General features: G+C 41.6%; 1 protein-coding gene across 3 annotated transcripts in view; it reads left to right on the plus strand.

Moving 5' to 3' along the window:
* Window positions 1-1968: 1968 nt before the first annotated feature.
* PCSK2 (proprotein convertase subtilisin/kexin type 2) overlaps window positions 1969-26512 on the plus strand; it is a 258307-nt gene continuing 233763 nt past the window's right edge. For 2 of the 3 annotated variants that reach the window (XM_025399673.1, XM_025399675.1), the window contains exon 1: window positions 2800-3359. In XM_025399673.1, coding sequence (XP_025255458.1) covers window positions 3183-3359 — 177 coding nt within the window. In that variant the 5' untranslated portion in view covers window positions 2800-3182. Of the gene's footprint in view, window positions 2237-2799; window positions 3360-26512 lie in introns of those variants that run through there. The other variant, XM_025399674.1, reaches the window with a different exon arrangement.

Consider the following 26512-nt stretch of genomic DNA (forward strand, 5'->3'; position numbering starts at 1 on the left):
GCTTGTGTACTGAAAATTTAATATTTGAATAACCAAAAAAATTATCTTTCCATTTGCTACTCTGTCCTGACAATATTACAATGAGCTGTATTTTATGTAAACCACTAAAGATGACTTATTTTAATTAGTCATTCAGGTTTTATATCATTTGTGGCCAATGTTACACAGTTTAAGTTATTTAAAATATAGCTATATGAGATTCAACATTTACCAGCATTTCATATTTGGAAACTATTTAAGAAATGAAGTGGCCGGGTGCAGTGGCTCATGTCTGTAATCCCAGGACTTTGGGAGGCCAAGAGGGGTGGATCACAAGATCAGGAGATAGAGACCATCCTGGCTAACACGGTGAAACCCAGTCTCTACTAAAAATACAAAAAATTAGCCGAGTGTCGTGGTACACGCCTGTAGTCCCAGCTCCTTGGGAAGCTGAGGCAGGAGAATCGCTTGAACCCAGGAGGCAGAGGTTGCAATGAGCCGAGATCAGGCCACTTCACTCCAGCCTGGGCGACAGACCAAGACTCCATCTCAAAAAAAAACAAAGAAAAAGAAAAAAAGAAAAGGAAGGAAGGAAGGAAGGAAGGAAGGAAGGAAGGAAGGAAGGAAGGAAGAAAGAANAGAAAGAAAGAAAGAAAGAAAGAAAGAAAGAAAGAAAGAAAGAAAGAGAAAGAAAGAGAAAGAAAAGAAATAAAGTATGGAACTGTGGTTTCAGAAATAAATTAATAAATATCTCTAGAAAGATGATAATTTTATGTGCATCTTCAAAGAGATCTGGCTACATTAGCAGCACTATTTCCCAACACCCATCATCTTCTAAATTGATTTAGTTGATGCTCTTCGGATCTACTTTCTAAGGACTTAAATTTTTATCTCTGTTGAAGCTTTTGAAATGCTCTCCATGATTGTGAATCTGTCTAATGTAGTTTTCACACTTGGTGCCATTTTTTTCAAATGACAACACAAAGCAGAAAGAACCATGTGGTATTGTTTCATACCAACCTGGCACTTTGATTCAAAATATGGACGAACTGTAAGAAAAAGAGGGAGAGGAAGAGCTGAGGGTCTCTGAATAAGAAAACCTTGTGTTATAGTCAAACAGAGGGATTGTGAGAGGGTAAGCTGTTAAACAAGATAGAGTGATAGAAAGGGGGAACACGGGCAGAGATGAGCCTCCCAGCCGTAGTGAGAAGAGGGGCCCAGAGCTGATCTGTTTCCTTTTATTAATACTTTTCCAGAAACCTTGCCTCCACCATGGCCCTAAGTCCTAACAGATAGCTTAATTTTCTTAGAGGAATTCAAATAACAATCATAAATAATGTCATACAGACTTCTAATGTTTTAATAAAAACCTTCAGCAATGCCCACATTTTTGACAGTTTTTTAAAGGGCTCTGAGGGAGCCAACTATGTCAGCAAACAGACCTGCTCAGAAGACAGGGTGGCCCATGGCATTCAAAGTGTATTCATTTCTACCAATAGTGCTTTTCTTGCGTAGATTCTGACTTGCGTAGATTTGGACTTCATGCTAAAATAAAAAGAGAGGAATCTGTGTATACATGAGAATGTGTGCGTAACGTGTCGATGGTATAAATGGTCTCTTCCTTTCTCTCTGGATTGCATGCACTTAAGCCCCTAAGAAAAGATCTCTTACCTCTTATCCAAGTAAAGCAGGATTTTGAGCTCTGAAGCTAAATGATACAATGAGATCAGTGTAAATATTCTTTAACACAACAATATTTAAGTTGCTTTAAAGCAGCCGTCCTCATTTTGTTACATACAGAAGGTACGTGCTTCCTCCTCTGAGGCAAGAAGCGGAGTCCGTCGTCAGCAGTTAGCAGAGTCCAGAGCGAGTGCACGTTTCTTAACTGGATAACTTAGTTGCCCCCGCCCCACGTCGCCTCCAGCAGAAGACGCTCAGCGGGCGACTTGGCCCGGCGCCTGGGATCGTGGCTATGCCTTCCCCAACTCGCACTCTCGCTGTCCTTGTGCAGTGGAACGTCCCCAAGTCTGTGAATGCACCTCCCGGCGTGTCCACCCCGGCCGCGTCTCTCCTGAAGGCAGATCTTGGAGGTGCAGCCAGGACTCCTAGAGGAGCCTCCTCCAGTCACCATCGCGGGTGGGGCGAGCCCGGTCTCCGGCTAAGCTTCCCAGCCGCTTCGCTCCGGACCTGCCTGGAGCCTACAAAAAAAACAAGGGCTCCTCCTTGCACTCTCGCACCCCATGGATCACCCCAGAAGGTGCTTTCCCCAACCCTCCTGGTGCCAAGGAGAGCAAACCTCCCCGGGGATTTTCCCAAAGTGGTGGGAGGAGGGTTAATATTTGCTTTGTTATTGGGATAAGGGGAGGCAAGTATGCCTTGAGAGTGTGTGTGTGTGTGTGTGTGTGTGTGTGTGTGTATGAGAAAGAGAGAGAAAGAGAAAGAGAGAGAGAGAGAGAGGTGTTTTGCAGCGGGAAACAAGCAGGAAGAGGTACAGAGGCCGGCGCCCCAGCTCCCTTCGGGGCCTCCGAGAGCGGCACACACCGTAATTCCCTTCCCAGAGCCTACAGATTCCCACAAACAATGACATCACTCCGCCGCCGCTGGCCTGATTACAGCTGGGGGGATTTTCCTGGGCGCGCGGCGGGCCAGGCTGAGATGGGGGAGCTCTCCAGTGCTGAAAGGGGCGGGGGCGCGGGCTCGCGGCGCTGCGCCCCCAGAAGGCGGAGGCGGCCGGGCCGGGCCGGGCCGGGCCTGGGGAGGGCGGGGGCGGGCCCGGGGCGGCCCAGGGCGGGGCCCGCCGCTTCCCCCGCCCTCATTGGCCGCTGGCGGACTCACGTCACCCGAGCTGGTGCTCTCCTCCAGCCGCTGGGGAATTGGAGCTGAGGAGGAGCTGAAAATGCAGATTTAGCATCAAGCACAGACCTACACTCGCTCTTTCTCTCCGGTACACACAGCTCCCCACATTCGCACCCCTGCCCGCGCGCCGGGCCGCCTGACTGCACGGCTTCCCCTCTAGCCAGATGCTGGAGAACACACACTGATTCGCTGCTTTCCAACACCCTATTCAGTCTCTTTCTCTACAAAGATTTTTTTTTAAACTATATATATATATATATATTTTTTTTTTTTTGCACCCTCCCTCCGAGTCCCCTGCTCCGCCAGCCTGCGCGCCTCCTAGCACCACTTTTCACTCCCAAAGAAGGATGAAGGGTGGTTGTGTCTCCCAGTGGAAGGCGGCCGCCGGGTTCCTCTTCTGTGTCATGGTTTTTGCATCTGCTGAGCGACCGGTCTTCACGAATCATTTTCTTGTGGAGTTGCATAAAGGGGGAGAGGACGAAGCTCGCCAAGTTGCAGCAGAACACGGCTTTGGAGTCCGAAAGGTAAGCTCTCCCATGCATTTCGCATGTTGTTTCAAAACGGGGGGCAGCCCTGCGCAATCTCATTGCAGATTTGCAAGTTTTCTCTCTTTCTCATGCGATGCAGATATTCTGCCATGGGCTCTTTAACACGATATTGCCTCCGGTGATCTTTCACCGGTTATGTAATTAAAATGTCCTTCATCTGTACTAGTAAGGTCATCAAAATAATTTATTGCTCTATGACTTGATGGCGAAAATAGGATAACACCTTTCAAAGGATACCATGCTCCCGGGATGCTGTCCGAGGTACCAAGTTCTCGAGGTTGTCTGGGGATGGAGGGATGAAGCCCTGAATAGCTGATCCTGGCGTTGGCTGCTTGGCCAGGGACGTCTCCCCCACCCCCATCCCCTGGAGAAAGAATAGTTTCCTACAGACAGGTCTGGAAGCTTGGATATTGCAATTCACCTAGGTGCTTCTCCAACCCCGCGCCGGAGGACTTCCCTCCCAGTGACTTCGGTCCCTGCTCCTCTCCGAGAACAACGGCTTCCTGACTCTCGGAGATTTGGAAACATAAACTGGTCTCCAAAATCGGGGGGGGGGACTTCTGCGCCCTCACCCCCGCCCACGACCGCCCAACCCTGGAGCGCACTTCTGGTTGGCTCCCTAGTTCTCAACTCCTGGTTACAGGAGCTGGAGAGGTGGATTTTGAGGGGGATTCCCTACTGAGAAGTCGAGATGGCCTCTCCTGATGCGTGGGCGGCCAGCCTGGCTTTCCCACTAGAGCGTGGGGATCCCCATTCCAAGAAGTTGTCAGAGTTTGACAGTTTGGGCATATAGGTGAGCCTCTCAGCTTTGGACACCTTGGGTCTCCTTTGGAGACTCGAGGGTACCCATCCTGGGAGGACAGAGGAGAGAAGCGCGCTGGATGGGGGCTGTGGCTGACCTGCGTGTGTCTCCTGCAAAAGATGTATCAGGGATCTCCAGTGTCCTTAGGGGACCTGGCGCAGGCTGGGGTGGAGTGTGGGTGCAGAGAGAAGCTGGGGCTAGGGGAACCCAGAGGACAGAGATGTGGCTGTCAGAGGGCTGGGTGGAGGTCAGTGAGATTTCAGGCTCCATCTCGCTCCTGATCCCAGGAAGAGAGGGGCGTGAGATGAGCGGTGGGTGCTTTTGGTTATTAGTTTTGCCTTGAAGGACCGCGCAGAACGAAGCTCTTATTAGTCTCTTCTGTCTTGACTTCCCAAGCCTCCCGCCTCTCTCCCAGCCACCGCCAGAGCTCCTTCAGGTGTGGGGGGCTCTCCCTCCTCCTAAGGGCGTAGGCAGCACCGGGATTTCTACCCCAAGTGGGTCTGGCGACGAGTTTGACAGAGGTCTGGGAAGAGTCTCCGGGTCCGCCGGTGGCGCGCGGGCGGGTCTTGCGGAAAGGAACTTGTTGCTCCGGGAAGCGTGGGTGGAGCAGGGGAAAGAAGGCGCCGGCGGAGGGAGCACCCCGCTGTGGTTTTGGCCCAGGGCCTGCCGGCTGTTTTGAGAGACACCAACACAATAAAGAAGCCGACCTTCCTTCTTCACACCCCCCTCCCCTACCGCAAACTTGGCAAGACCCAGGACCCAAAGGCCATTATAAAATATAATAGTGATTATTATTAGTTATACGGAACCTTATGTGCCGGAGTCCTTACATACATTTTTACTTAATCTCAACATCTCTTGAGGAGGCTACTATTATTATTGAGCCTGTGGCCCCGTTGAGGAAACTAGTTCAGACAGGGGTGTGAGATAAAAACAGGCAAGGGCTTCAATCCAGATCTTTCAGAAGTGAACCCATGCTCTTTACTCCTTCGTACCCACCCAAGCAAGCTAGGTGATTTCAGGGGATGTGGGGCATTCAGATAAGGTGAAAAGGGGTTTTAATTCTTGAGTGTGATCTTGCTACAGAAACCTGTGGCTCCCTCCCCCTCCCCCACACCTTTTCATGGGTGCAGGGGAGTGGGAGGGAGCCACAGGTTTCTGAAAACCATTGCTGTCAGTGGCTTTCTCTTCTCTTTGCTGCCCCTTTGAAAATGTGCCCTTAGGATGAGAGATCAGATAACTAGGCCTCTTGGTCCTTCATTCTTTCTTGGAGAGGAGCCCACTGATTTTGCATCACAACCTGAAACCTGCAGTTCCCATCTGAGAGACTGACCTCTCTCCTTACCTCTCCATAACCTCTCAGGTAGCACCCCTCAACCAAATCCAGTGATTTTTTTTTCTCTGTTACACATTTAAGTAACAGGGACTGCATGGTGCAACATCTGCCTAGAATAAACCTCCTTTTGGATCCATGTGTTGCCCATTCTTCAAGACCCAAATTCAAATCTTTCCTAATGCTACAGACCACAGAGAGCTTTCCCTCCTCCAAATTTTTATGTGACTGACAGGCGAAAACTGCACAACATAAGCTAATAACTGCCATCACTTGTCTTCATTATTTCATGATGTAAGTAAATATGGGTGTAGGTGTTGTATTTCTACTGAAAAGGTAACTATTCAGGGGTAATACCTCCTATATTTCTCATTTCCTCCCTGTAACCAGCACATTACTGTGTTGCCAGCCTTGAAGGAAACTTCCTTGGCTGTATTTATTACTCCAGGTTTCCCAGACAATTTCCTATCTTGCTTTCATCATACTGTTATGTACTTTTGCCAACATTTGTTATTGTGCATCTTAGAGGCCCATATGTCCTTCTCCTTCCTTGCTCTGACACTTAGCATGCCTCCCAACTCCCTACTGCTCCCTACTCTGAGGCTCAGTGTCAGACACAAAAGATTCTCAGTGATTATTTATTCATCCATATGAAGGGTCAGCAATGGAGACTACAAGAACCTGCTTTTTTATTAAATTATCTCATTCTAACCTCACAAATCTATGAAAGAAACTACTGGCATCAGCTGTAATTCTCAGATGAAAACCTTAAGGCTTTAAGAAGTTAAGTCCCTGCTTATATCTGAGAAGTAAAAGAACTCAGAATTAAAACCAAATTTGCTTGACTGAAAAATAATTGCTTTTCTATATCATGCTCCCTCCAGGAAGCCTTCCCTGACTGCCAAGAACTCTTCCCTTGAGACACAATTTTAGAGTTCTGATATTTTTCCTTTTCTTTTTACTTTTTTTATATTTATCGTTCATTTGCTATTAACACATGAACATATGTCATTAACTAATGGGTACGTGTATTTACATCTTCAGGTAGACTATAAATATTCCAACAGGAGAAATGATGTGCTATATCTTTATATAGTCTCCATATCTAGCATGGTGGCCTGTGTATGAATATTTAATTATTTGTCAGTTATTTGATTGATTCTTATAAGACCATGAACAAACATTTATGTTTCCTCTCTAAAATGAAATAACACCTATAACTTTACCTCTGAAAGGGTTATGGGGATTAAAGCTTTCTATTTTATCGTGACCTGGCCCTGGCCCAAAGACCTATGTCCATCAGAGAAGACACTTATGTCTAGGAGAGTGAAAGAGCTTACAGTAATGACAAAGGCATTATTCCAAAGGCTGCCTTAAAATTCTCAATATGCTACTAATTTTAATTCATTTGCAACAGAAATTATTCATTGAAGCAATCTGTTGAAGATTAACCAAAAATCAAGTTAGAGTTAGGGTTTAAAAAGAACCTGATATTATCCTAGGGGTTTCATTTTCTTATGGTGTGTTTTATGTTTTATCCACAGCGGACAGATGCTGAAATGATTACACAAGTAAAATCATGTGACCATTTTTATAACGTGCGAGAATCTTTTTAATTTTAAAACAATCTAATAATCATTATGCTGCCAGGTAGTAAAAAAATTAATAAATTTCTGGTCACTTCACTTTTATTGAAGTTTAATTTAGGAAAGAACACAGCTTAGGGAATTTTCACAAACTGAGCACACATGTGTAACCAGCACCCAAATCAAGAAACAAAATATTACCAGTATACCTAAGTTCCTTTCTCACTCATTTGCTTTGTTTTCCAGTTTTAGCTATTATAAATATGGCTTTTGTGGATATTAAAGTCCATGTATTTTGGCAAACACATATATGCCCTTCTACTGGGAATTCCTAGAAATGGAATTTTTGAGTAAAAGGATATGCATACACACAGCTTTACGAGACCATCACTTTTCTATGGCTGTGTATCACTAAAAAACTTAGTGGCCTAAAACCACACAAGTTTGTTATTTCACAGTTTTCATGGGTAAGGAGTCTGGCACATTTTAGTTGGGTCCTCTGCTCAAGTCTTCATGGGCTGAAATCAAGGTATAGCCTGCTGTGTCCCATCTAGAGGCATGACCAAGAAACAACTGTCTTCTGAGCATATTCACACTTTTAGAGGAATTGAGTTTCCTGTGGTTTTAGACCTGAAGTCTTTATTTTCTTGCTGGCTGCTGGGCCAGGACCTCTCTCAGCCCCAGGAGACCTCTCCATAGCCCTCTCACACCACGCCCTTCAAGTATCTGCCTTCAGGAAGAGCCCACTCTCCTTGCAAGGTTAGCCTGATTCATTCAAGCCCACTAGGATTATTTTCCTTTTGATTCTTCTGATGAACTCAGAGTCAATTGATTTAGGACTTTAATAACATTTAATAAATCTCTTCACCTTTGTGTAATCTAATCACAGAAGTGAAATCTATCATCTTCACAGTCCCACCTATGCTGTACACACTCAAAAGGAAGATGATTACATAGGGCATGTACAACAGGGAGCAGAAATCTTGGGGGCCATCTCAGAATTCCACCAGCTACACACAAGCAGCCACATGGTTTTCCTAAGTAGTTGTACCAATTTACATTCCCACCAGCAGTATGTGAGAGTTCCAGCTGCTCCACATTCTCACCAACACTTGATATTTTACATCTGTTTTCTTTTAGCCATTCTGGTAGTGTCTCATTGTGACTTTAATTTGAATTTCCCTGATTATCAACTAAAGTTAAACACCTCTTCATGTGCTTATTGATGATTTGGATATCCTCTTTTAAACATATTTGTTTCAGATGCTTTGCCCTGAAAAGTTTTTCTTTTGGGTTGTCCATTTTCACTTTTTATTTGTAGGATTTCTTTACCTATCGTGGATAGAAATTTTTGGTCAGATATATGTATTTTGAATATTTGAAACCACCCATTTAATGGTATCTTAATGTCACAACAATGTTGAATCCAGATTATATGCTTTCACTTCTACTTCGTCTTGCAGCCAGTTGTAAGTCAAAGGAAGAATTCTCTTGTTGTGTTTCCACATCCCCTGTCCCATAGTTCTTTACATCAAAATTGACAATATTTGGAGGAAAAAAATAAAAACAGCATATAGAGTTGATCCTAAGCATTTCCTAAAAGATTTCAATCTAAGAAGACTTTAAGGGACAGTTCTCTTATAAAAAGATTTACCACAGTAGCTAAGGGAAAATAGCAACCTGTAACCTTGCTTCCCCAGACACGGCTGCCATTCATGTTGTGCCTTAGATCGAATCCGAGCTCATCCCTTAAGACCTCTCTGGTTGACCTAGACCACAGTATTCTCTGTCCATTTGGAACTTTGATGACATGTAATCATTTCCTTTCCCTGATACCAGTCGTAGCCATCAGAACACTCACTATTCCCGATACCCCTCTTGTGGCTGAAGAAAATCAGGAACAATAATGTTGAAAGGTAAAGATGACAGGATTTGGAGTCAGATAGTGCTGGAAACTTGGCTAGGTTGCTAAATCTCTCAGAGGCTCATTGTCTTCTGAAAATGGTTAATAAAATATGGTGGTTGTGAAAAATAAATAATATCATTAGTGCATGTAAAGTTCTGGGCACAGCACTGAGTGCATAGGATAAAATAGCTGTACTGCAGTAGTAACAATAAGCAGGTTGTGCCCTAGTGACACTCTTTTCCTCAAAAAAGTAGCTGTGGGGTGTACTTTTCAGGGAGTGACAACTGATTGAGTGAGAAATAGAAACCCAGCCCAGCAGCAATCCATCCATGGGCTAGTCATGACCCATGAGATGACCTGGCCCAAATTCAGTAAATTTAATTCATCATGGACTATGGTAATTATCTCAGCCAATTATACTGGATTCCTCAGGAAATTTGACTGGCTAGTTGCTCTAGAGAGGAGAATACAGTACAGTTACCATGAGAAAGCCCATTCAGGCCGTGGGAAACTCAGGCATTTTATCCAAGTTTCTAATAGCTTTCCTGCCCCAGTTTCCAGCAAAAGACACCTGTAACAGCCTGAAGAGCTAAGCACCAAATTCATTGCCCTTCCTTCATGGGCTGCAGCAAAACCACATTGCCCAGCCTGCCTTGTGGATAAGCGTGATCATGTGACAATTCTAGCCTGTGTAATGCAAGCAGAAGTCATGTGTACTTCTTCCATGCCTGACGCATAAGAATTCTTTATGGATTGTTTGTCTGTGTTCTGCTGTCTTCTGGGGCTTGATGTAATTGAGAACAGTAAATTTCAACACCAAATGCCAAAGCAGAGTCACAAGATGAAAGGAGCTCAGGTCCCTGGTCCGTGAATTAGAAGACCTTATGTGAGTGAGAAATAAACTGCTGTTACATTAGGGCACTGAGATGTGGGAGTATTGCCCAAACTAATATGCTGTCAATAAATATCCCTTTGCTTACATTGCTAGAGTGGATCTCTAAACCTTGAAGCCAAATCGAGCCAAATCACAACAAAAATTGTTCCAAAGTTTTGTGAGAGGAGACATATTTTCACCATACATTGTCAACCAACTTTTCAAATATTGGTGATTTGTCTTCTCCAACAAGAAATAGAACCCATTCTACACACTGTTCCTCCTGCTGGCAACCAATGTGCCCTACTCATAACAGTTGTTTAATATGTGCTCCTTGACTATGACTGCAATTGGACCACAAGGTAGTGATTTGTCCATAATCTCAGCTCGAAGGCGCTGGAAAAACTATTTTTTAAGAAACTATTCCTGTAGAATCCATTGCTCTATAGACAGCCATTCAGTTAGGCAATAGAATTAAGTGGCAACCAGCAAGTGGGCAACTGGTATGCTTCTTTGTTTCTCTAAAATTCCCCAACTTAGATATTACCAGTAGTAGAACAGATGAGCTCTTTGAACAAAGAAAGTAAAGTCTGCAGTTACAACCTGATCAAAATACAAAAGAAGGGAAAGAGGGGAAATATACCTTTTTTTCTCAATTGAATGAATATCTAGAAATCAATTTCTATTTCAGAAGGTCTTACTAGCTATAGATAATAATGCTATAGCACATCAGAGAGTGATGCCATAGTTAAGTTCACAGCAATTTTATATTCAACTCAAACTAACTGCTCAAAGAGGTCTGGCTTTAAGAATAAAACATGAAATCTGAAGTTCAAACTTTTCCTCCTAACTAGAGCAGTGGTTCCATTTTTCATTGAGTTCAGATCCAATGTTTCAAAAAGAAACTGTGCTGAATTTGTGAATTATTATTTGAGATACAAATAATCACGGGACAGCTCAAAAACTGACATTACTGTTTGACTTCCCTTGTTCAGGTGTATTTATTTTAGCTAAAGTCCACAAGTGATTAAGGAGTCAAGAAATTGCATCTGAGTCAACACTTCAGTCTGAAATGTATAGTTGTATATTAATAGATGGCTTCTATGTGAGACACATATGAAAAGAATGTAACTGCCTTGACAATTTTTTGTCTCTGAAGCTAATTTGACCATAACTTTTTGGAAATTGTTGTGATGTGCTGAGATTGTCAGATAAAAATAAGTGAATAAAACAAGTTCTTACATTGAAAGTAGAACAATGACACACTTTTAATTTCCTGACATAGAGTAAAGTAGACTTGAGACTGTTACAGGGTATTGGCAGTTTCTCCATTAGAAAATTGACAAGAAACTGTAGGTTCCTGGGGTCGCTCTTTGTTTACAACTTTAAATTTGACATTAGCTTCCATAAATATCCAATTGTTCTGCTAGTTTTTCCTAAATAGATTCACTTCATGCTCATTTTGTATCAAAGGCAAAAGAGTCCAAAGAAAAGTGAACAATAAACTGAATCACTGTTGGAAGCATCAAGAACATAAAGGTAATGATTTAGGTTTAAAACATTTGCAAAGTGTTGTAAGTCATTAGAGAAAAAAGCTTTGACCTGGAGTATTTGGGTTTCACTCTTCTAAAGTTTTAAGTAGAAGGCAAAGAGATTGTCAGCCTTGCTTTCTGTGTAAACACAGTGTCTGGCAAAACTACGTCTACAGGAAATATTTGTTGAATTAATGACTTAATCAATGTTGGTATTAGATGTAGTAGACAATTGAATATCTTTCCTCTTAAGGTTTAAACAAGTACACACACAAACAAAAAAGTGAATCCTTTCATTTGCGAGATGGTAAACATCTCAATGTGAAGACGATATTTTTACACATTGCAGTATTCATGAATACCATGAGTGGACATAATCAAATTAAATAACGAGATAAGTTAAGAACCCCAATAATATGAAAAATGTAATAACTTTGATATTTTTGTCAGAATCATATATCATCATTATTTTGAAAAACACCAAGTAATAAAAAAAATGCAAGAAGGTCTTTTTTAATTATCTCAAATCTCATTATTCAGAAACAACCATTACCAGCATTAGATAAACTCTATTGCAGACACTTCTGTATGAATATGTATAGACAGAAAAGAGATAAACAAATTGTTTTATAGAGCTGGGATCTCATCATATGTGCTATTTTAAGTTTTAAATCCTTCAATTTAATTATTATAAAATTTAACAGAAGAGAAAATCAAAAGAGAACTATGGAAATTGTTAAACTTCAGATAAATATGTCACACAAAGGAGATGTTATTTCCTAATATAACTCCCTAAAATTAATAAGAAGTTATTGTGTCTAATATTTAGGAGTTTGTAGTTACATATTTTATACACACGTTAGATTACATATATTTAATTACATGTTTACTTATTTAATTCCATATTTCCACTTTCGTGAGTTATGGACTCAGTGCTTTGTAAAATGGGGAAATTAGTATCCTGACACTTTCTCTCAACTTCCCTACTTCCACACTCCAATGTTTGTTAGGTATATCATTATTTTTGCATCACGTTACATATAAATATTAACCTTTTACTAATAACCATAATTTATAGTATTGCTTATATTAGTTTTTTCTTAAAATTCTAATTTTACCACAAGTCCTTTTATCAGAACTTCAATTACAAATTTATTTTTATTCATCTTTTGAGTAGCTTGGTTTTACTGAAAAGTGAAAAAATTAGCCCAAGCATGAAAAAGGAGCTGTCTCAATTTCAGATTAAAGGGGAAAAAATTGGCAGGGGAAGTCCTGTTTGTAGGTCACAGAGGAGAATGTGGTGATAATATCCACTTAAGAGTCACAATTATTTCAGAGGATTAAGAGGCAAGGTCAGTGTTCAGAGGGAGGGAAGAGGTGTCAGGATGGGGACTTCAAGGAGATGGAAGTTCAGATGCTGCTAGTAGGCATGAGAGAGGGAGTGGACAAAGGACAGATCATTATTTCTGGCAGTACTGCAGAGCCAAGTGGGAAAGAATGGATTTATGGTGTCACCAGCAGAGTCATTGTCTTAAGCAACATTCAGATTAGGGTTGAGAGGTGAGAGAAATGGAATCTTCCAAAGAATAGAGTGTCAATGAAATAGAAGAATAGGTAAAATGGAAAAATAGTGAGAGAGCTAAAAGGGAGAGAGCTATGGTTGATGAGTGGGATATTGAAGCTCAAGGCTCCAAAACTGAGCACTTCCAGATAATGATGAAGTTCATGGAAGTGAGTTATCAAAGTAAAAAGGAGATGAAGGTGATCAAGACACTAAAAGTAACATGCACAAGGATTTGTCCACATACACCTCATTCATGCCATGGCAAGAAATAGGATTGTCAAAGAAGACTATTGAGAGGGAAAAAAAGCGAAGTCCTAGGACAAAATGTTGGAGAACTTTGGACATGAAAGGAGAAAAAGGAACCAGGAGAAGAGTCAGAACTTGGACTGTTGGAGATACGGAAAAAGAATCAAGAGCACATAGGCCTGTGAAAGCAAAGGAGGAAAGAGTTAAGAAGGAAAGAATGAAGCAACCATAGCCACTGGTTTTAGAGACGAAATCATTATTAAAATAGGAGGAGTCACCCTAGCACATCGGAAGAGGAGACGAGTGTTAATTTGACTCCCCAGAAGTAGGACCTGGAATAAGGACTTAAATGCAAGTAGTTTACTCAAAGAGTGATTCTAGAAAATATGGGTAGAGGAGTAGGGAATTGAGATAAGGAAAGGAAGGCAAGAATAAAGGGTACATCATAAAGCAAGTTGTCACTGTGGGTAACTGGAACTCAATCCCACTGGGAAACTGGGAGCTGGTATAGAATATGTGCTTCAGAGTTATCCTGCCTGGGAGGTGAGAAAGCTGGGGTATTTATACACCCATTGCATTCACATATTAATTGGTGATTGAGAGTTACTCCAGGCTGATGTTAACACTCTAACATTTTGTCCTGGCATATGCTCAGACAGAGCAGAATTTGGCCATCCAGAAAAAAACTCGCAAACAGATGCAGAGGCTGGCACACACAAAATGGTAAGGCCTATCCAAGAGGATCTGAGCATGGAAGTAACCATGTCTGCTACAGGAAAAAAGCCCAATCATGAAGGGAAGCATCAAGTGTGATGAAGTGGAGTTACCAAATATAGACCATCCCTTCAAGAGGTATAGTGGTTAAAATAGAAAAGTAGTGTTACAGTCACTGGTGATTTTAAAGATATTTAAGAATTACTGATTTCTTAGCACTTGTCAGATCACTTGGAGATTGCCATCCCACCAAAATATTGTGACGACCTACCTAGCCAGTCAAGTCTGCATTACTCTAACTGGTTTTTCCAGTCATTTACATTTTTACAAATGATAGCTACAATTATGAAATTACAGCCTTTCAGAACAGGAAGGGATCCTAGAAAGACATTAGTTTAACCCTCTAACACATGAGGGAAAGGATATCAAACACTATGTTTGTATGCTTAACTATTGCAAAAAGCATTTGAGCCTTGTTGCTCATTGGCGGTTGTTTACACAATGCATTGTTGATACCATTGAACCAGCTTTCCAGACTGGATGAGACAGACAACTAGATTGGGCGACACTCTTATAAGCTTGATTACACCAAGCGATTACCACATACACCAATTTGGTCTGACCATACCGATTCATTTCAGGTCCTCCTGGTCTGCTTTTTGTTTGTTTGTTTTTCACCATTTTACCCCTAGAATTTTTATAAATTCCGATTTTGCAAACAAAGCTATTCATAGACTCAAGGATTCCACACCAACAACCATTGGGTTGACACCTGGTAAAAGAAAGAATAGGAATTTATACTTCCTTAACTACTCCCTTACTGACTAAACAGTGCTATATATTTAGTAAGCACTCAATAAATACCAAAATAAATAATGATAAAAACAATTAAAGGCTTAGCATAATCATTAGATTCTCACTGTACACCCAACAGATGTTCATGAGATGGTGCAATCAGGAAGACCAAGTATGCTAGGAAGGGTTATAGGCACATCCTATTTAGTGCCTGTGTTAAGTGGATTTCATTAATTGTCCTTAATAGCCAAAATTTTGTGACTTAATCTTTAACAATCCAGTGACAGAGGAGAATAAGGTGATCCGCAAATCCTATCCCTCTTTGCCTTTAGCTTCTCCTCTACTTCTGTGGGAAGAATAAAATATCAGTTTTATCAGGTGGCCACCAATTCTCTTCAGTGATTATGGAAGCTCAAACACAAGAAGGTAGTTGACATCCCAAGAGTCAATTCTAGTCAGTTCCAGCCGACTATGTTTCTAGGAACTGTGAGCCAAGAATGGGAGACCAAGAGAGGCCTTGCAGAACCTAAAATATGGGAAGAAGGATGGAAAACAAACCATTTGTGATCTCTTGAAGTCCAGTAGCAGCACTTTAGGCAGAGGAGAAGGGACAGGGATCCCTGGAGAGTTGTGTTTTAAATGAGGTTTGTCATTAACCCAAATTTGGACCCAGCAGCTGATGCCGGAAACAAACCATTCTGGCCGTAAACTGGAAAATGAGGAAAGGACCAAAGAAGAGTTATGGGAGTTTCAAACCAATGGACCAAGAAATTAGCAAGAGCTACAGTCATACCACAGGGACATATAGAAGGAGAAGATTATTAAGGTCATTCAACAAACATGTACTGAGTAAGTTCAGTAAACAAATATAATGCAACACACTAAGACATGGATTTGGGAATAAGTAAGCAACTGGGATTCGATCTTACTGGTCTAAGATGGTTCCAATAGATAGATGAGAAATCAAACCCCAGAGTGAAAACACTTTTTTTTTTTCTGTGAGACGAAGTCTCACTCTGTTGCCAGGCTGGAGTGCAATGGCGCGATCCCGGCACACTGCAACCTCTGCCTCCCAGGTTCAAGCGATTCTCCTGCCTCAGCCTCCCAAGTAGCTGGGAGTACAGGCACACACCACCATACTCAGCTAATTTTTGTATTTTTAGTAGAGATAGGATTTCACCATGTTGGCCAGGATGTCTCGATCTCCTGACCTCGTGATCTGCCTGCCACGGCCTCTCAAAGTGCTGGGATTACAGGCATGAGCCACCGCACCTGGCCCATGAAAACACTTTTTAAGTCTGTGCTTGTGTTGCATTTACTAAGTCTCATTGGCCAAAGCAAACCACATGGCCAAGTTTAGAGTCAGTGTGGGAGGAGACTAACCAAGGGAATGGATACAGGGAGATACGAACAAAACATGGATCCAATTTCCTACTACAGGCCCCTCCGACAGTTACAACTTACTTGTGTTGTCCCATCAAAGGGTGAGGAAGCTGGGATATTTAACCTCCAGCCACCATTTCTTCTTGGTTGATGGTTGCTTTTGGGGAACATGAAATCTCTGGTACTTTTGCCTGCTGTAAGTAGACCAAGCATGCTTCCACTGCCAGAGAATACCCTCAGGAGAGCGGTGCCTGAAAGACATTGGCATCTGTAGGTACTCTCTACAGGTGACCTCCAGGGTGAACCAAGGGAAGGCAGGCAGTGCATCAATATCATGTGCTACACAGAGGACCTAAAGTTACCTAAAATTCAGGTTCGTCAGAGGCTAGAAAGAAACAGTTTGTGAGTGAGGCTGTATGTCTGATATCCTCTACCTGTCTCATTACCTGGGTGTCATTCTAGACTTGACATAAATCAGTTGTTCAGTCTTTAGAGGGTATATCATAGTTTGAATCCCACTGTGGACTGTAAGCCCAGACCTAGAATACTTGGTATATGTGGCTAATTACTCGTAGGAGCATCATGCAACCTAGTTGTCTGTCTCATCCACTCTGGAAAGCTGGTTCAATCGTATCAACAATGCATTATCTAAACCACAACCAGTAAACAACAAGGCTCAAATGTTTTTTGCAATAGTTGTTAAGCACATAAACGTAGTGTTTGATCTGCTTTCTCTTGTGTATAAAATGAAGGGTTAAACTAATGTCTTTCTAGGATCCCTTCATGCCGATTACAGATGAATGGGAGTGCTCCATGTAAACAAGTCTAGAAAGTTTTTGTGATAGATTTAATATACAGTGCATGTGAGGCCATGACTGTCAGCAAAAGGAAAGTCTTCACAAAGCAGGCAATAATACATTGAGGTGAATTTACAATGAGGCTTATAATTTCAAGAGGTTTATAAAGAAAAGCACAGGATGTGCAATGAAATGGACACAGTTTTTAGGAGGATTGCAAGTAGGTTTTTCTGTCTAGATGACAAGAGACTGGGAGATGAGGCCAAAGAAGTGACCTGGGGCCAGTTCATGACTAGTCATCCATACTATGCTGAGGAATTTGGATTTTGCAGCTAGGTGAAAGGAGGCATCGAAAGGTACTTGGGAAGTGTGGCAGGATGGCCACATACAGGATATCCTAGGATAATAAGTTGAGCTAATAGTGACTTGGAGAAGCTTTGATCTCTGCCTGGTTTCTTTGTCCTATGGAATCACTCATTCTGGCAACAGGTAGCACATCATTTAATAGATGATGCTACTAGGAAGTCAGGTTATGTGTCTTTGATCCCATTGCCACTGGATGATGGCATCAGTGATACTAATGGCTTGATTAATTACTGTCCTTGTAGTCACATTGAATGGCTGGTAGAACAGACAGTTCTATCCATGAAGTTTAGTCCAACTAAGAACAAAACAATTAAATGCACCTCCCCTGACATATAAATACACGAATGCAGAACAAATCCCCTAACTTAGAAGCGAAGAAGAAAAGAAAGGACAGAGGTGTATCAACGTGATCCTAGCTCACCTAATAGGCACATTACTCCCTGATATTCCAAAGAAATAATGCTCATTTTTAATTTTTTCTTTCTGGGATGATATATGGAAATGCTGCCTGCAACTAGAAAGAAACAGTTTGTGAGTGAGGCTGTATGTCAGATAACCACTACCTGTCTCATTACCTGAGTATCATTCTAGACTTGATATAAATCAGTTGTTCAGTTCTTAGGGGGTACCTCATAGTTTGAATCCCACTGTGGACTGTCAGCTCAGCCCTAGAATAGTGAATAACCATGGACAACACAAACCGCTTCATACTGAGCTCCCAGTTATGCAGAAGAGTGGATCCTGGAATAACAGAAGAGAATTGAGCATTATCCATGGAGAACAAATGCTTAGGAATGGCATAGGAGTAGGCAGGGCTGACTTATAGCCAAGTGTACTGAGTGGTAGGTCAATGACTTACCCCTTTCTCCTCCAGTTTCCCTTCCACACAGCCCCTTACAAATCAGCTAATTACAAAAGAACATTCATCCATGAGTTGTTTTATTAACAAGTGTGTGTTGAGCCCTATGAAGATGAGGCACATTGAAAGGGGTTGATTCTACAGACAGAAAGATAGCCTGTTCAAGTTTATGCCCAAGGGAAAGCACACTTATAGTTCTATAGTTCTATAGTCTAGTTTATAAGAATTCATCTAATCTGAGGTCTCTGTTTTGCCCTTGCAAATGCCTATTTTATGTGTTGGGGTGTGGGAAACTGTTTTAGCAATTGGTCTCTACTTCTAAATGCAAAGGACATTCTCAGACCTTGCTAACCTGGTGACACACCCCAATAAGTTGAGGCTGAATGAGATCATCTGTCACATCTGGTTACTGAAAGACATGATGTCCTCACTCCACAGGCTTTGAGCTGTTGAGAGAGGAGCTGAAGTCACACATAAAGAATTTAGGCCCCTCCACTGCGTGAAAAGCATCTGTTTAAGGAGCTGTCGAGCTGTCCACTTCTCTAGTGAAATCATATTTACTTTATTCATCTAAATAATGTGGCTTGTTTGCCTTCTGTGTGAAATTGTCTTGCACTGTTTCTCATTGGTGGGTTTTATGGGACAGCGTATGATTTTCTGTGCATCCATACGCCACTCTACCTCTGGGAATGGAATGGTTCTTGTTCAGTAGTTTTGGTTATTATAGCCCTTTATAGTTTATGAGTCACTGGGTTTACTCAAAATGTCCAGCTCCTCATGCTCATTTTTTTCCTCTATGGCCCAGCCATGCCCCTCCCTGAAAAATTTTTTTAAGGTAATAATAAAAATAAATAAATAAAAGTCATGTCCTCTATATTTCATTTCCAGTCAGTGGATTCTTGATTGGGTAATTTTTTGTTGTATTAGAGGCAGAGTCTCACTCTGTCACCCATACAGTAGTATGATCATAGTTCACAGCAGCCTCAAACTCCTGGGTTCTAGTGATCCTCTCATCTGAGCCTCCCAAGTAGCTAGGACTAGAGGCACACACCACCGTATCTGGCTAGGATTTTATTTTTTCTAAAGACGAGGCCTGGCAATGTTGCCCAGGCTGGTCTCAAACTCCTGGGCTCAAATGATCCTCCTATCTCAGCCTCCCAAAATGCTGGAATTACATACCTGGCCTTGTTTGGATAAATATAGCAATTGGAGTCCACTGAAATAAGCTGCATTTTTTTAGTTAGTTGGCATTCTCACGCTTGGATGCTCAGAAACATGTGCGTAAATAGCACTGAATGTACCCACAATTGGGTCTTGTGCTTAGTTTATAAGTCACTATTAGGTAGGTGAGACCAGAGCAGTTACTCTGAAGTTGAGGTAGCTGCATTTAGGACTGTGAACAGTGCATCAAGAAGCACACACAACGACGTGCGTAATGCCCCTGCCATGATGAATCACTTCAATCTAATGATGAGAAAGCAGATGATCCCAATTGAGAGACAGTCTGCAAAATAACTGGCCTGTACTCTTCAAAAGCATTAATGTCATAAAAGACAAAGACAGATAGACTAAGAAACTCTTCCCAATTAAAAAAGAAATGACAACCACATGCAACATGTGATCTTGGATTGAACTTTGGTCCAGATTTTTTATTTTTATTTTTTTACTGTAAAGGATATTATTAAGACAGTTGGCAACATATCAACGATGTCTGTAAATTAGAAAATGATATCATCAGAGTTAACTTTCTGATGTTGATACTTATACTGCCTTGTTCTTAGAAAACACACACACCATCTACAACTTACTCTCAAATGATTCACCAAAGTAATATGTATATGTAGAAAAATAATTATTTTAATGCAGTAAAATGTTAACAATTGGGGACTCTGGGTGACATGGCTGTGAGTTATTTTCACTATTCTTACCACTTTTCTTTAAGTCTGAAATTATTTCAAAAGTAAAAACTAACTGCTAAAAGAAAAAATGTGTACATTGATGCAAAACTAACATTGAGGTCTCTCCCTTTATGAAATTGAGCTGAGTTAAACTTTGTCAACGACAGTGAGTTTCTGTCCCAGCTCTGCCACTATATAGCAGCGTGACCATATCCACATCATTCAACTTTTTGAACCTCACTTTTCTCATCTATATAACCCAGAGGTCAATTAGAAATACCTGGACCCTTGGGATGTAGATAAGATCCACTCAAATCCCCATAATGTGCCCTGTAGAAGTCCTAACCCTTCCCAATATTCCTATAAATTCTGGGAGTGGAGCTAGATTTTCATTTTACTTCTGGATACAGTTTTCTACTTCCACCAAAACTTTCCAGTTAATAAATTATGTCTCCTTCTTACCCAAACAATCATTCTTCACAATGGTGACTCAAGTGTGAAATTTAGCCAGGTCCCTTGATTTCCCCTCACCAAAACCCTTACCACTCACCCAAGGCATCTGTGATTAGAATGTATTTTCCTGAAGATGTCACAGGTGCCAGGAGGGGATTTATGTTGCAAACACAAAGAACTTTAAAGTAAGCAGGTGCTTTGAGGAGTCCTTTCATCCCCTCACCACTGGGCATGGGCAGCAGCCTCTTCCTGCCCAGCCTCACACTTCTTGCCAGATCCTCCCCACTTTCTTTTAGCTGCCCCTTGGTTTCTTTAGTATCTCCTCCTCTCATGGGTGCGGGCAGATTCTTCCCAGGCAGAGCAGATCAGATCTCCTTGCTGTCTAGGCACCCATGACCTCAGGTACCCATCAACCATCACAGAATTATCCCAAATAGAGACAGTTTCCTCCCTAAGAGGAGCTCAGATGATGATATTCTCACCCTCAGAGTGTCTGGAAAGTGAGACATAGTGCTAGATACTCGCGGAGGTCATCTCCAGTGTAAATATGCTGAGATTCTATGAAGTGCATCTGCTTTAATTTGACAAAATGGAAATTACCTTTTCAAGCAGATAGATATCAAACACAGATTCCTTTCCTCTAGCCTTGTTATCTATGTGGAATTTAATAGGATACCAATAAAATTTCACTAACAGATTATGTTTTATACTGACCTTGCCAAATGCAACATTCTTGTGGGTTATTCCAGTTTTTAAAGGGATATCTTGCTTGTGAAGATACTAGCATGTAATTTTCTAGCTTAGACATCTACTTTTCTCCCTTTTTCTCTTTTATTTAGAAATAACTCTGACCCCAAAGCTGGTGTTTGGGAGTAGTTAACTTCTTCTCTTGTCTTCTATGGCTGCTCCAAAGAGCTTGGACCTGACTACAGACCAAAGTAACAGAGACTGCCAGCCTTGTCTGTAATCGATAGGGTTTTTTCTTTTGTTAGAATGCCTGAGAATATTTTTACCTTGTGTTCAATCTCATGAGTTTTTTTTCATTCCATGTCTTTTATGATGTGCCTTCTTTCTTGTGCTTAATAGAGTCCTAGACCACTCAGAGCTAACAAGTGCAATGTGCATCACTCATTGGATCACAAATTGAGTTTGGCCAGCACAATGCTTTCAATCCATTTGACTTGTGGAGGAGCATGTGCCCTCTAGTTTACCACAATCCTCACCACTTTCTACTGTCTTTTACCTGATTCGCTTAGTTAGATGGCCTGCTTGACCCCCAATATATTAAATGTCTTACCAATCCCCAAAGAACCCCATAACCTTAGTCATCCACATTGAATAACACAACTACTTAATAACTCTTTCCAGAATCTAGAACTTCCTGATTTTTTAAATTTACTCAACAGGTATCTGTGACATGATACTCTGTACTTAGTACATGAGCAAAACAGGTATTTTCCCCATAGAGCTTGCAATCCAGTCATTCCAAGGACTGCGTTCTGACAGATCATTCTTTCTAGCATACCAAGATAATTTTGAAAGATGAAGATTTAGGCAACATGTCAGTACCTCAATTTTCTTTTTAATTTTAACATTCTTCTACTCCCTATTACTGTATCCAAAACCAGCCTTGTGGATGGCTCTTCCTATGAGTAAGAAGCATTTCCTTACTATAAAGTGTGTACAATCCACTTGGCTGTGGGTTGGAGCAGCTCTGCTAGGATTGACTGGGGATATTCAGTTGGAGGGTTGACAATGAGAACACAACAAGGCAGATGATCAGAGAAATTAAAGTAATTACCCACAATCAGCCTTTGATAGTAGTCACAAAATTTAAAAGGCGAATGTAAGTCACAAACTTAAAAAGGAGAATGTAAACGTATGAACCAAGAGAGGTTCCGTGTTCCTGGTTTAACAGTGGAATAGAAAATGCAGGATATCCTCAAGAAAAATGCCTGAATGAATGGCCCCTCTACTCTGTGCTGTGGAAGTTGGTTGGGTCCAACCCTTTCCATGGGGGACGTGGTTCAAAGTGGACCTGAAGAGTGTGGTCTGTCTCCTAGTGGTCCTAGGCTGTCAATCAAACTATCCCATCCTTGCCTGGGACAGCAGTCATGGTTTCACTGATGATAAATAATTCTGCTTGAAAAAAAAAAAAAGTGGTTTCTCTTTAGTGATGGAAATAGATACTTAATTTTTATTTTAGATTAGACACAGTCACTCTTTTGTTGTTGATAATTAAGAAATAAAATCACTCTAGAAGTTGTTCTTCTCTCTCTGTTTGCTCTGAAGTTGAAACTCAGGGCCTATTAGGAACCTTCAGAATTCTCACTGAGATCTGTTTACCTTGCACACAATCCAGGGAAATCAATAGTCGTCTCCTGGCAGATATCAGTAATGCGCAAAACCCACTTCCTACTTGACTTGGAAGGAGAAAGAAACATTAGGAAGAGTGAAAAATGGGAAAAAGAGCACATCAGTTCTTCTCCACATGGTCTCTCATCCTCCGGTAGCCTACCCCAGACCTAAATTCAAATGAGCTTCCCTTTCTCTCCCATCCCTACTGCTGGGCATCATGTTCTGCCCATAAGAGATTGCATGCAATTGAAGGAAATAAAGAGTGGTCTCTGAGAAAGTCAGTAAAATGCAGAGCTTATCCCTGTTGGCAAAATTCAGGTCCCCAAATGAAATGGACAAGCAATTATCAGCTGAGCCAGTTTTAAATCCTTGGTGATTGTTTCATCTGCCAGTTTCTATTTCTTAAACCTCTTGACAGCAGTCCCTCTTACAAATAAAATTATAAAAATCTTATATAGCAAATGATGTCCAGTGTTCTACCAAACTAGATCCCGACTAAGCCTGAACAAGGACCATGAAAACCAGCACAGTGAACAAACACAAAGAAAGCAGCCAAAGGTAAAGCGAAGAGTCTGATCCGGGAAGTCTTAACTGTTCTGAGGGTTCTGAATCCGTTTGAGAATCTGTAATAAGCAGTAGACTCTCCTGAGAACAAGCGAATGCACAGATGCACAAAATTTGGAATGGAGGCCATGCCAAGGTCACAGACCCTCTGGAGCATCTACAGATTCCCTAAGGGAAGAGAACTCTGGTGTTTAAAAGAAGCAGGAAATAGACTCCATGAGAATTTAACACTTCTTTTTATCTGTTCACAATTGGTTGCCAGTTCCCTGGAGTTCCCTACTGCTGGGAAAAGGGAGTGTGTGGGTTCAGAGAGGTGCCGTAGCTTGGAGCCATAGTTTTCAGTGGGAAAAGGAAGTAAGAGGAAAAGAAAGAAGACAATGAGAAGTGTTGCTGAGACCTATACATTTTTGTGGCCATAATAAGAATTTCTAAAAACTCTGTAAGTCTGACTTAGCAACATTATTATACTGTCACCCAGCCTGAATCTTCAAGCTGACAATTTGCTGCGAGTTCTTCTTTCGCTTATTTTTCTCCTTCCTTCTGGAACCATGCATATTTTGCCTTAAGAGAACAAGGTGATGATATAAAAGAAGGATGTGTATGTGTGTGTGTGTTTCTGTGTTTACATATGTGTGTGTGTGTTTCAATGAAGAAAACATTTGAAAACACTAAATGTCCGCAGTATGAGAGGCTTCTTACTAGGACACTCAGGTGAGTGTTTGGGAATCTACCAATCAATGGGGAATCAACCAATCTAGCCTAACAATATGTCTTTGCTATTTGCAAGATTTGCAGTCTACTTAAGGATCTCAGGAATGCATTGACCAGCCTTACATCCTTGAGGTCTGTGTGGGCAGCAAGTACCTTATACTACTGTAAGTCACATAGCATCTGTCTTTCTCTCCCTGCGGTGGAGCTTATGCTTGCACAAAGCTCTTAAGCAGCTGCTTCTCAGATGCTCAGAAGACAGTGGATCTCGGGTCTGCACTCCAAAAGCAAGAGACAAAAAAGGCCCAGAAAAATAACCAATGCCTACAGGTTACTCTTTTGTTAGGTTCATGATCAGTCAATTTACCTGTTTATTGCATAAGAGTAGGCTCATCAGAGGTTCAAATTTTAGCTTTATGAGACCAATTAGCTCCATTTTCTTTCATAGCCAAGAGAGATCCTCCTCCCAAAGAATCCAGAATCATGGGTCCCAAGATCACAGCAGTGAGGATGTCACCCACCAGCCTGGCTGTCCTTGAGTCCCACTCATCTCCATCAGGAATTGCAGCCCAAAATCTCATGAATTCCTAGTCATGGTTACAAAGGGGCTGGGACGTAAAGTAGGACCACAACACAAGCAGCGTGGTAGGAAGGATGCTGGACTTACACTAAGGAGAGCTGGGATTTCTGCAGAGAGCTCCCATTCGTCTGGTCAGGCCCTGGCCCCCCCGGAGCCTCAGTGTCTTCTCTAAAAAAAATGAGGCAGCTAGACCAAGCCAGGTATGCAACTCAGTTGCCTAAGGTAACACAACCATGGAAAGGGAGCTTAGTGTGTGACCATAGGAAGTGGAGGGGTAGGTGGGTTCTGATTTGAAACTAGGAAATACATGACCCTTCTGAGGTCATTCAAATTTAAATTTTAAAATGCTTTTACTTTTTTTTAAATTGTACTTTAAGTTCTAGGGTACATGTGCATAACGTGCAGGTTTGTTATATATGTATACTTGTGCCATGTTGGCGTGCTGCACCCATCAACTCGTCAGCACCCATCAACTCGTCATTTACATCACGTATAACTCCCAATGCAATCCCTCCCCCCTCTCCCCTCCCCATGATAGGCCCCGGTGTATGATGTTCCCCTTCCCGAGTCCAAGTGATCTCATTTTTCAGTTCCCACCTGTGAGTGAGAACATGCAGTGTTTGGTTTTCTGTTCTTGCAATAGTTTGCTGAGAATTTTTAACTTGCATCTTGGAAATAAATTTAGACGTTAGAAATGTTGCATAAGTAGCACACAGGTACACCTATGTTCATGGCAGCATTATTCACAATAGCCAAAATGTGGAAGCAACTCAAGCGTCCATCAATAGATGAATGGATAAACAAAATGTGTTATACAAGGTGGAATATTCAACCTTAAAAAGGAAGGAAATTCTGATACATGCCACAACATGATAAACCTTGAAGACACTGTGCTTAAGTAAAATAAACCAGGCACAAACGGTCAAATACCGTGTGATTCCACTTAAATAACCTAGTTCAAGAAATCAAATTCATAAAGACAGAAACTAGAAAGGTGGATGCCGGGGCTGGGGAGTGGGGACTGGAAAGTTATTGTGTAGTAGGTACAGAATTTCAGTTTGAGTTGATTAAAAAGTTCTGGTAATGGATAGTAGTGATAGTTGCACAATGTGAATATACTTAATATAACTGAACTATTCACTTAAAAATCATTACAATTGAAAATTTGATGCTACATATATTTTATCACAATAAAAAACATTACTTTTAAAAAAGCAGAGTTTCCATATACCTTTTATTCAGCTTCCCCAAAGTTAACATCTTAGGTAACCATAGCAAAATTACCAAAGCCAGGAAATAAACATTGATATAATACTATTAGCTAATCTACAGGACTTATTCAAAATTTTCCAGTTGTCCCGCTAGTGTCCTTTTTACTGATCCAGGTTCCAATCCAAAATATGATTGTATTTAATAGTTATGTCTCATTAGTTTCCTCTAATTTGGAAAAGTCCTGCAGCTCTTATTAGTAGTTTATGAACATGATGACTTTGAAGAGTACTGGGCCGGGCGCAGTGGCTCACACCTGTAATCCCAGCACTTTGGGAGGCCGAAGCAGGCGGATCAGGAGGTCAGGAGATCAAGACTATTCTGGCTAACACGGTGAAACCCCGTCTCTACTAAAAATGTAAAAAATTAGCTGGGTGTGGTGGCGGGCGCCTGCAGTCCCAGCTACTCAGGAGGCTGAGGCAGGAGAATGGTGTGAACCTGGGAGGTGGAGCTTGCATGAGCAGAGATCGCGCCACTGCACTCCAGCCTGGGCTACAGAGCGAGACTCTAACTCAAAACATAAAAAAAAAAAAAAAAAAAAA

Source organism: Theropithecus gelada, chromosome 10 (assembly GCF_003255815.1).
Source record: "Theropithecus gelada isolate Dixy chromosome 10, Tgel_1.0, whole genome shotgun sequence".
Taxonomy (NCBI): Eukaryota; Metazoa; Chordata; class Mammalia; order Primates; family Cercopithecidae; genus Theropithecus; species Theropithecus gelada.